This window comes from Capricornis sumatraensis, chromosome 8 (genome assembly GCF_032405125.1).
Source record: "Capricornis sumatraensis isolate serow.1 chromosome 8, serow.2, whole genome shotgun sequence".
NCBI lineage: Eukaryota > Metazoa > Chordata > Mammalia > Artiodactyla > Bovidae > Capricornis > Capricornis sumatraensis.
The window spans coordinates 69314408-69326516 of NC_091076.1; the positions used below are offsets into that span (position 1 = coordinate 69314408).

At 44.6% G+C, this 12109-nt stretch overlaps 1 protein-coding gene across 2 annotated transcripts in view; it reads right to left on the bottom strand.

Moving 5' to 3' along the window:
* Window positions 1-6103, bottom strand: part of NF1 (neurofibromin 1) — a 248098-nt gene extending 241995 nt beyond the window's left edge. For both annotated transcript variants that reach the window (XM_068978214.1, XM_068978213.1), the window contains exon 1: window positions 6044-6103. In XM_068978214.1, coding sequence (XP_068834315.1) covers window positions 6044-6103 — 60 coding nt within the window. The remainder of the gene's footprint in view (window positions 1-6043) is intronic.
* Between the last annotated feature and the right edge of the window lie 6006 nt (window positions 6104-12109).

The window sequence follows — 12109 nt, forward strand, 5'->3', positions numbered from 1 at the left end:
AAACAGATTACAGTCATTCATGGTAGGTTACCTAAGGACCCTCTCAGTACCCTAAGCATTTGTCAATGAACGCTAAACTGAGGTATATATTGGACAAGGTACATAAGGGGGAACATCCAGAGACTAGCCAACCTCCTTTATTTGGTAAATATACAATCATCAGTCAGCTATATAGAAAATGTATAAATTTTACACTTGGATAATTAACTTAGTCTTTTCAAAGCATTTCACATTCATTATCCTATCAGTTCAGTTCAATTCAGTTGCTCAGTCGTGTCCAACTCTTTGCGACCCCACGGACTGTAGCACGCCAGGCCTCCTTATCCATCACCGACTCCCAGAGTTTGCTCAAACTCATGTCCATCGAAGTCGGTGATGCCATCCAACCACCTCATCCTCTGTCGTCCCCTTCTCCTCCCGCCTTCAATCTTTCCCAGCATCAGGGTCTTTTCCAATGAGTCGGTTCTTCGCATCAAGTGGCCAAAGTATTGGTGTTTCAACTTCAGCATTAGTCCTTCCGATGAGTATTCAGGACTGATTTCCTTTAGGATTGACTGTTTTGATCTCCTTGCAAAACAGTCTTCTCCAAGAGTCTTCTCCAACACCATAGTTCAAAAGCATCAGTTATTCAGCACTCAGCTTTCTTTATGGTCCAACTCTCACATTCATACATGACTACTGGAAAAACCATAGCTTTCACTAGACGGACCTTTGTCGGCAAAGTAACGTCTCTGCTTTCTAATATGCTGTCTAGGTTGGTCATAGCTTTTCTTCCAAGGAGCAAGTGTCCTTTAATTTATCCTATCAGATCATCGCAAAAAAAAATTTCCTTATGTAGACTTGCCACTAAAAGTAAGTGACAATCTCAAGATCACAAAGGTAGTCAATTGGATCTGAAACTTGATTCAAAAAAGCTAGCTCTGTTGGAGGAAATGTAAATAGGTGTAAGTTCCTCCTTAAAGCTTTCTTTTGTTAAAAACCTATTCCCAGTTAAAATATCACTTATAAGATGGAGGCCACCATAAACACTAAATTATTAATAAAATTCAGTTATTTACATTTAAAATAAAGACAAAATCACCATCCCTGTTAGCCAGTCTACCTTTGAACCAAGAATCATATGAAAAACATTCCATCAATGACTCAGTGTGTGCTTATAACTCTGCTGGGCCCTGGGGTGACTATTAGTAGAATTCTCACAGAGAGTTCTTGCTTTTCAGAAAGTTTACACTCCATTTGATAAAAAAGATAAGAGAAAAGAAAATAATGCTAAGCTATGTTCAATCAACCCTTCCAAGGGGAGACACCTTAAAGGGTGTTGTTTCTGTAGAACCTGAGGTGACAAGCACATGAAGAAGTGAGGATGCAGTGAGTTTAGTCTATAAAGACTTCATGGGGAAAATGAAGCTTGAGCTGCCCATTTAAGTGTGGACAGGAATTAGAAAAAGATAACAGAGGAACTAAAGCATTTAGGCAGGGGCTGGTAGAAACAGAGGCAGACAAGCAGCAGTAAGCCTGACATACACAGAAGAGACTGAGCCAGCCTGCCTGCAACACAGGTGCACCCTGAGCCACAATGAGAACACGTCAGGGAGGTTAAGTGGGGTCAGCTCCCCACAGACCACTGTGGCACAGGGAGATGCTGCTACAAGTACCAAGGCCATCACATATTTACACTAGAATAGAAATCTTACGGATTTTTCCAGTCAATTCCAACAAAAAAGGAAATACAGGATCCACAGAGATCTAATAGCTAGCACGAGGACTGAGGCTGTAAAGAGCAGGACAAAACTCACACCCCCATTTAGGAACCGCAGTTCAACGGTGGGCAGGGCCATATGACAAAAAATGCACATCTGTCCAAGGAGTGAAGGACCTGCAAGCATACATACAAGACAGCATTGTGTCTTGGGAATTCGAGGAGACTGGTTTCCAGGGGTAATGGACCACCACAGTGGCATTACAGTTCATCAAAAAACCACTGTTTTGCCAGAAGGCATCACTTTCAAGAAAGCAACAATCCAGAAGGAAAGCAAGAGGCAAGAGCTAGTTTTCTCAGAGAGTTAGAGAGAACATAGGTGGATAAACGAGAAGCGGCAGGAATCTGGCAACAGAAGGAAGAAAAAGACTGATCTATACAGAGAAAGCTACAAGACCAACCAAATGTTTAAGAGAAAAGAAATCTTAGTCTGAAGGCGAAAAGGAAGGAGCTCACATAAAGAAAAACTCAATTAGATGCTAGATAAAAGTGGGAAGAGGGAGGGAGCACAGAGAACTAATTGAGGACCAGTTGGAAATCATTTTTAAAAGATGAGTTCCAGAATAAATAAGCAATTTTTTCTCACTCACCGTACCCCTTGCCAAAAGAATATTCATTTTCAACTACTTATAAGGCCTTACAACAATGGCAGACCAGGCTTTAAGAACAAGGCTAAGGAGTTTTTGTTTTTTTTTAAAATCCAAAGCAACTTCAAAGTTTTACAAATCTATCTGGCCAATTAATATGTAGTTTGTTACTTCAAAGATGCTTGCCAATCATTTTATAACATAAGTTTTATACCACATATTCAAAGAACATTCCGATTAGCATTTAATTTACAACCACCAATAAGCTAGTATTAAAAATTAAAAAATCCGAGTTTACTCTCTAATATGTTCTTTAAAATGTTATTTTTTGGCTTTTTATATATCGCTTTTACTTGATCAGATGTGGAAAATGTATATTTACAACAAATCATTTGATGGTATCTTTCTCAACTTCTTAAAACAAAAACCTGCATATAACCAGTTCTTCTATACTCCCTTTCAGGAACGAAGTCCTACAGAAATTGATTGGGCATATGAAGCTAGATGAGGCAGGTAAGAAGGGTCTCTCTAATTTAAGTAACCTGGCTAATGAGCCACAAATTAAAGCTACACACCCACACCTAAAATCACTAATTTCAATTTAGAAACTTACTATTTAGCACCCTACAGGCAGGTTAAGGAACAGCAGAAGATATAACTTTACACACTCAGCTTTCTGGCTATCCACCTTCACAAGTTCCATCCCTAATTGAAGAAGTACTTATTTTTAAATTGTTAAGAATTGCTCAGTTGCCATAAATACTAGGCTTAGGTGCAATGCCAGCAGGTTACAGGAATGCTCTTTTACCCACTTGGAAACAAGGACTTGAGCTCACAATGTCAAGATGAACACTACCACTGTTTAATCTGTGTCTACTGCACCAAGTTGCTGAGCAATACCCATCACAGTACAATAGGTAATCAGCAGTGGCTAGTAAGGCATTTCTGCTTTTATCACCACAAATATTAGAAGTCCAACTAAAACATCAATTCAATCATAAATAGAGTTGCCATCTTTAGACATGCACATGCTCTCTGGTTCCTAGTTTATTAAAAAGTCTTAGCTGTAATAAAAAGCAGCAGCTTGACTCCCCCTGGACCCAGTGAAACAAAGTACAGACAATGTATTCAAAATTTTAAACTTTTAGGCATAATTGAAATACTGAAGACTCTCAAATATCTCTCACTACATGTAGGTTGTTTTCCCCCTCAATATAAACTCTTCCCTCCTAACTATACTTTTGGATTATTAAAACAAATCCTATGAGATACTTACCAGAAAAAATTATTTCTGATTGTCCAGCATTCAATACTTTTCATACTGAGGCTCTTATTATTAGGTCTGCTATGTGACCTTGAAAAGTCACTTAACCACTCTGAGCCTCAGTTTTTCCCACTTTCCAAACTCAAAGTAAACTCTAATTTAAAGTAAACGTGTATTAATTCCATAATAAGTTAATGTCTACAAGTGCCTTACGTTAAACACCGAAACCCTTATACTTTCACATTTCAAAGTCAGTGGGCTTTAACCCTGTAAAGGAAAAATGTGAGGAATAATTTGTCCTATGGATCTTTCTCTTTAATAACAATATAAAAGTATCGTTTTTTAATGCTTGTTTAAAATTCTTATGTCCTTAATTGTTAACAGATGGTGCGAGTTTGATTCCACAATATTCTTAACAAAGCAAACAACAAAGTATAAGGTCTTTCAACACTGGGGACAAAAAGAAGGAAACATTTACTTGCATTACTGGGCATATAATCAAAATCATTCTTCTTTTAAAATTTAGAAAACTGTTTTCAATATGTGACAGATAAGCCTAGAGATCAACAGGTAAGAAGCAAAGAAATAAAGTTTAAAAACTGGAAAAAAAAAAAAAACTTTTAATTTAAAAAAATTGGGAGGGAGGGGACATGGGTGTACCTATGGCTGATTCTTGCTGATGTATGTATGACAGAAAACCACAAAATTCTATAAAGCAATTATCTTTCAATTAAAATTTCTTTAAAAAACTGGAAATAGTTGCAGTGTGAATCCATCAAATTCCTGCATCCAGATTAAAGTATCCACACAGTCTACCTTTGGGAACTCTGTGCCTTTTAAATCCTTTTTAAAAATTACACAGAGAAAGTCTTTTCTATCAAGTTTTAAACGTAAGGCTCTATCAATAATACAATCCAATATATGTGGTCACATTTCACTTCCTCAAATAGATTAGCAGTACAGTGGTTTAGATACGTTTTGGTCTGGAAGCATAAGGATGGGTGAAAGAACTTCAAATCTTTGACAGCTTTGTAATTCTCTTTTATCTAAGTAGCTTCTTCTCAAATTTCTTCTCAATTCCTCTGCCTATTCCCAAGTATCGTTCAGATAGGTCAGAAACTGTTTATGGATCCATTCAACTCCCTAAATCAGTTTCATGATTATATCCAGTAAACAAAATAGATTGACTCAATCTCAAGCAGTTCCTCATCACAGGAAGTTCATCCTAGAACTGCAGCTACAAAAGCATTCTTCTGACCGATCCCCAACTACTTAAAACAGCAACACAAAGTTAAACTAAATCCTACTGACAAAAGGCTTCGGGTGCATTCATTCTGATCAGCCCCAGGAGTCTGGGGCTCAGGCAATAAAAAGGGGCCTCCTCAAGCTAGGTAACTTTTTTTTCTCCATCTCAGATATTCTCAATGCAAGTTCTCTTGTCAACTAAGAGGTGAGAGTTAAAAATGAAAAAACGACAACACACTAGCAGAATTAACGGCTTCGGGACCACTTCCCAGCTGGCTTTGCTCTCTGTTGTCAGTGGTTCTGATGCCGTTTCCCACTTTCCTTTCACTCTGCTCCGCTTAATCCTCAAGATTCCCACTCCAGAAAGCAATATTCACATTCTCAGACTGCTGGGCAAAACATAAAAGGGGAAACTGCAACTACCAAGGAAGGGGGGGGGGGGGGAGGGAGGAAAAATATTTCAGAAGCAGGAGGGAACCAGAACCATGGTTTCCACTGCAAAGGGTAATGTAAAAGCCAGTCTGGTCTTATCAGGATGTGGGGGCGGGGGGCGGCCGCCCGTGTGGGGCATCCAAAAGATGTGCAGTGTGTGCACTTGGAGCTCTCCGGGCGGGCTGAGACGATGGAGCAGAAAGTAAGAACCTGTGTTTCCCTGCTTTCTGCTACTCTTCCCCCTCCAAGAGAGGAAGCAGAAGAAACTGGGGGAGGGGCGGGATGTTATCTTTCTCCTATTGGGGGTACACAAGGGCCTTAGGGTTCGTTCAGTTACTCACTCCCGTTTAGGAGGTCCACTGAGGGAAGAGAAAACCCCTAAATGTTACCCACCTCCGTTCATAAATAAAAAAGTAGGGGGGATGATTAAATCCAGATGGAGAGCCCCTGAAAGCGCCCCCAGGTCACTCATCCCTATTAGCAAGCGGAAGGGCTGGGATAAAGGGGATGGAGGGTCGGAGGGGTGGTCAGGAAAAAGCCCCCACCCCCCGACTGAGAAGGGAGAGGGGAGCCCAAGACACCAGCCGTCCCCTCCTTGCCCGCACCTCCCCCCTAGGCCACCCCCTCTTATCCCCCCAAGCCTTGCCTCCGGAGCCCGAGGCAGCTGCGGGGGAGGCGGCCGCTCCTTCCTCCCCTCACCCACTCGATCCCCACCCCCACTCCGCTCCCACCTCCCGCCCGCCCCGGGCCCGTTACCTGCTCGTCGAAGCGGCTGACCACGGCCTGGACCCATTCCACCGGCCTGTGCGCGGCCATGTCCTCCCCGCAGCCGGGGGGCGGCGGAGGGACCGGGCGGCCGGCGCCCAGGGCCGGGAAGAGGGCAGGGAGCGGGGGCTGAGGTGAAGGAAGAGGCGAGGAGAGGGTCTGAGGAGTGCAGGCTCCGAACGTTCCCACGGGGGTGGGGATGGGTGGCCTGTGCCCGGTCGGGAGGGGGAGAGGGGAAGGGGGCGTTGGCGAGGAGGCTGGGGGAAGGGGGGCGGGGGAGGGGGGCCCGGGGAGGGGAGGGGGCCTCCTGGTCGCTCTCCCCACTAGCGCCGTCTCCCCACAGCCATCACAGTCCGAGACGCCGCCATGACACCCCACCGGAAGTGGGATCCTTTCCACGGCCCGGGGAGAGGGAGAGCGAGCGAGCTCGAGATTGAGAGCGCGGCTGGGAAAGGGGAGGGGGAAGCGAGAGGGAAGGGGGCCTGCGGCGCATGCGCCCGCGCCGGCCGGTTTCATTAATGAAAAAGCGAGTCCTCCTGGAGGTGACGTCACCTAACTCCTCCGGGCCCGCAGGCGCGCGTCCCTCATCGCCTCCGGGCTCACCTCGGATCGGGCTCTAGTTGCAGCCGGCCAGAGTCCGAGCCCACCCGGGAGCATCCGCTCCCATCTCACCACCGCCTTCAGCTCCCGGTCCCCCGCCGGCCTCCGGGTTTGGATTGCTCCCGGATTGGAAGTTAGGGCGCCCTGGGGCTAGCATTTCTCCCTACACGCAGATCTTTGCCGCTGATTTCTGGGGAGCTGTGCTTTGCCTTAAGTCCTCGCAAAAAATAAGGCACATAACTTCAGATTTCAAGGTCCTCCGTAGCTATTATAGCCTGCTGAGTAACAGGAAAAAGTAAGGCCAAGGGAGATTAGGTGGTTTTGTGTTGTTTTGGTTTTTTTTTTAAACGTCCTCTTAAATCCCAGTGGTAGACCCAGTGGCAGTCAAAGTACTCAGACTCCGGAATCCTAGTCCACACTTCCTCTGCTGAACTGATGGGCACCCAAGTCAAAACTTTTGCGCATTTGATAATAGAAAGATTTAGCTTTCCACTATCCTCAAAAAAACCTTTAAGGGCTTGGCATACATTATTAATTGAACACATTCATCATCTCATTTAACTCTTTCAACGAGCCTTTCCAATAGCTCTCATAACTCTCATGTAATGAGGCTGGGTCGCAAGAGGTTGGTGATATGCCTTAAGTCATAGAGTTGGTTGGTGGGTGGCGGGCAGAATGCAAACCCAGATGCTTTGACCCTAAAGACAATAGAGACAGATTGTGTCTCTTCTGAAACAAAGGCCTTCCCTGTGCCCCCAGTACCAGAGTTGAAATGACTTCGTGTGGAATTGGGTCATGATAGTTTTCCAAGTAGACGACTGCATCCAAAATGATGGATGATCTATCCACATCTGACATGAACTTCGGAGTGAGTTATTTTTAAATTCATCTTCCTAAATACGCTTTACTTAGGCTAATGTTAAAGTGAGTTTACACATTCTGGAACACATCCTGATTAAGAGCCAGTGAGGCCAGAGAACAGGATACTAACTGGGTGACAAGGTAGAGTGAAACCAGAATTTTACTTTTACCATAGAAAACCCACAAAGCCAATAGCAGTATACAGAGAGATACATCTGTGAGAGAAGTTTCCAATCTCTGCCGGCTGGTGACTGTCCAAAATACATATTAAGTTAATTAATGTTTCATTCCAATAGAACAAGAGGACAGGGTCTGGACGGTTCTTTTGTCCATTCTTTAAGAATACAGCATGAATACTGACTAATTTATTTTAGATGATGTCAGAAATGATGCTGACAGTGTGGACAAAAATGATCAATATTAACAATGCCCATCTATAGCTTCCCCAGTTAGGACCCTGGCGAAAGCTCTCACTTATACTCCCAAGAACTATCTCAGTGCCTCCACATCAGTGCCAAACTTCCAGACCCACAATCTATTTTTCCTTTTCTCATTTGTTGTTGTGTTTAGTCGCTAAGTCATGTCTGACTCTTGTGACCCCATGGGCTGTAGCCCACCAGGCTTTTCTGACCATGAAATTTTCCAGGCAAGAATTCTGGAGTGGGTTGCCATTTCCTTCTTCAGGGGATCTTCCCAGCCTGGGGATAGAATCCATGTCTGCTGCACTGGCAGGTGGATTCTTTACCACTGAGCCACCAGGGAAGCCTCCTTTTCTCATACTTCCTCTGGAAGTCCCTAATTACTTTCCTGTTGGCATGGCTTTTTGCCTGTGCATTACTCTCATCTTCGCTAGACTGGACATAAGTGCCCAGACTCTTGACTACCTCGCTCTCTGTGACATTCCATTGCTAAGATCCCTCTATATTTCCCTTTCCTCTTCTTTGGTTCCCCTAACTCCCCATTCCTCTCTAATTCTATAGTAAGACACCCAAACTTCAGACCTTTGCCCTCTGCTCATTTTGCTTTACGGACTCCAGCCAGCATGTCATTGGGCTTAGTCACTCAATTGTGTCTTTGCAACCCCATGGATTGTATCCCACCAGGCTCCTCTGTCCATGGGGATTCTCCAGGCAAGAAAACTGAAGTGGGTTGCAATGCCCTTCTCCAGAGTCTGTCATTAATTTATCCGAATCAACACTTGTTATCCTGGTGCCTCCCATGAGCACCAAACTACTCATTACAGTTGGAGGTCTAGACTAAAAAACTTCCTCTCCACTCAAATTCATTCAATGCCACTGAACCAATGTTAAGTGTCCAAATGTCTACTATATGTACCATGCATAGTATTGTAGGAACTCTAAACAACAATGCCAAAGAAGGTCATACATAGATACTGTGGTGAACTATATATAGATGCACCTCCCCTTCTGTAAAGGAGCAGCAGTCGCTCAATGCCAGTCAATCCCTGCCCTGCAACAATGTTGACACAGTGTTGCTAGATCTTCTGGTTACTCAAGAGAAACCAGAGTTCTGAATTTACATATTAATTCTTCCAATTTTTACATAGCGCCAACCAATTCACTTTTTTAAAAACACTGTGCAGTCAAAATACCTCTGCTTTCTGAATTAAGCCCACAGGGTACCAGTTTGACTAGCTCTGGTCTAGTAGGAAGACACAGGCTTCAGAGTTGAATAGAATTAGATGTGTGTCCTAAAATCCCCTGTTCGGTACTGTTCTACACAAGAGGCTTTAGGAGAACTAGTGTTTGGTATGGTTTTACATGCATCTCTTTCAATCATCCTGTTTTTCACTCAGGCAACAATCTGATTTTTTTCTTCCAACTCTTCGAGAGGAGCCTTCCCCCAATTTCTTCCCTCTCCCCCACCTCCAGCAGGCCAAGGAGCAAGCAACTTCTTAGGACCCAGGCACCCATTTCCCCAGCTGCTGGTGGCCAACAGCTCTCAACGGAATCCCTTTCCAGAAACTGCCCTCACAAGAGAGCTGCCTGGATCAGAGAGCCTGCACAAATGACCAGGAGACGCAACGTCATGGTGGGACCACCCAGAGTTCCCTTAAAGGATCAGCAACCAAGGCATCAACTGAGGCCTCGTCTGTGACTGCACTTAGTCCAGCTTCTCTTTCTGCTGAATCCTACCCTTTCCACTTCTGTACGGTGTTCATCCTAAGGTTTTTACATAGTAAGAGTCCTGCTTACAAGCCTCCATCTCAGAGTGGGTTTTCCAGAGAATCTGAACTAAACCAAAGAGTCCCTTGAGTGTGGTCTGATCCAGTGGGGCTGAATTGCCCACTGGTGAAAGTGAAAGAGGAGAGTGAAAAAGTTGGCTTAAAGCTCAACATTCAGAAAACGAAGATCATGGCATCCGGTCCCATCACTTCCTGCGAAATAGATGGGGAAACAGTGGAAACAGTGTCAGACTTTATTTTGGGGGGCTCCAAAATCACTGCAGATGGTGACTGCAGCCATGAAATTAAAAGACGCTTACTCCTTGGAAGAAAAGTTATGACCAACCTAGATAGCATATTCAAAAGCAGAGACATTACTTTGCCGACTAAGGTCTGTCTAGTCAAGGCTATGGTTTTTCCTGTGGTCATGTATGGATGTGAGAGTTAGACTGTGAAGAAGGCTGAGCGCCGAAGAATTGATGTGTTTGAGCTGTGGTGTTGGAGAAGAGTCTTGAGAGTCCCTTGGACTGCAAGGAGATCCAACCAGTCCATTCTGAAGGAGATCAGCCCTGGGATTTCTTTGGAAGGTATGATGCTGAAGCTGAAGCTCCAGTACTTTGAACACCTCATGCGAAGAGTTGACTCATTGGAAAAGACTCTGATGCTGGGAGGGATTGGGGGCAGGAGGAGGAGGGGACGACAGAGGATGAGATGGCTGGATGGCATCACTGACTCGATGGACGTGTATCTGAGTGAACTCTGGGAGTTGGTGATGGACAGGGAGGCCTGGCGTGCTGCAGTTCATGGGGTCACAAAGAGTCGGACAGGACTGAGCGACTCAACTGAGCTGAGCTGGCAGTAGGGCCTCAGGTGAAGCCCAGTAGACCCTGGTACAACTGTTAAAGCCTTCAGCAGCTGTGATAGGATGGGGGTATGGAGTGTATTGATAATGTTACTGTGACAATGCACTGATAGATGCAATCTCTCAGGCATCTTTAAAATCTGGGGAAAAGAGCAGTTTAAGAACTGTGGGATTGGGTAGCTATTGATAGAGTAAATCTTTGCCTCAGGAAAAGACAATCCAAAGTTGAAGGTGATTAATCACCAATTAAAGGCTAAGGATGAAAGCTAGAGTACTTCCTTAGCAGCATATAAATGAGGTGGGGGAGAGGGAGGAGGCAGAAAAAGCTCAGAATCAGGCCCAGGACCGAATTATCAGAGTAGAACTACCAAAAAATTGAATTCTCAGCTCTGCCAAGTCTGCAATGCCAACGAAAGGGCTGCAGCGGGGAAGAAGAGGGATCCTGACATTTCAGACAGGATATCTGGGTCAATGCACTTAAAAACTTTACAACCCCACATCACCCTAAACACTGTGGGTTTGTCAAAATGCCCCACCCCACCTTGCTTGAAAATGAAGCATCTAGGAGACTTTCCTGGTGGTCCAGTGGCTAAGACTCTGAGCTTCCAATGCAGGGGGCCCGGGTTTGATCCCTGGTGGGGGAATTAAATCCCACATGCAGCAACTATGACCCAGTGCAGTCAAATAAATATATATTTTTAAGGAAAAGATAATGAAGTACCTACCTTGCTGAGCAACACATATCCTCCTCAGGATCTATCTGTACTTTCCTCTTGTCTACCAGACCAATAACTAAAGTCAAGTCTCAAGATAATCTGAGTGAGAAAATGCTGGAACTGCCAAAGGAGGGGAGGTACTATTCATTCTGAAAGAGCTAAAGGACCTAGCTAGCATATATAAACTTGCAGAAGCTGGGAGTATATATATAGGGTCAGGTCCTCAGGGTGCTGAATGGGGGAGGGAGGAGGAAGAGAAGGGCACAAGGCCAGACAAAGCAGAGTTTACTGATATGAGCATATTCCTGTTCTACAGTATTTTCATCCTGGCAAGAACCTCGAGAGCTAGTGCTAAAGATTGCTAGGATAGCTCCAGGAAGCTTGGAGAAATCAATGGTCCACATTAGGTGAAATACTGACAGAAAGGCTAGAACTGTCATGGCAGACAGTAGAAGAAGGGAGCAAAAGACACAGGCCATGCTAGAGGGGATAGACTATGTGGTGGTGGTGGTTTAGCTGCTAAGTTGTGTCCAGTTCTTGCAATCCCATGGACTATAGGCTTCTCTGTCCATGGGATTTCCCAGGCAAGAATATTGGAGTGGGTTGCCATTTCCTCCTCCAGGGCATCTTCCCAACCTAGGGATCAAACCCACAGCTCCTGCATAGCAGGCGGATTCTTTACCACTGAGCCACCAGGGATTCCTGATATACTATGTACATCATACCAACTGACTACATTCTGCCACTAAGCACAAGGAACCAGGAATCCTCTAGGGGAAAGGACTCAGCCTTACTGGTATATTCTTCTCTACAGGTCTGTGTTGATGACAGAA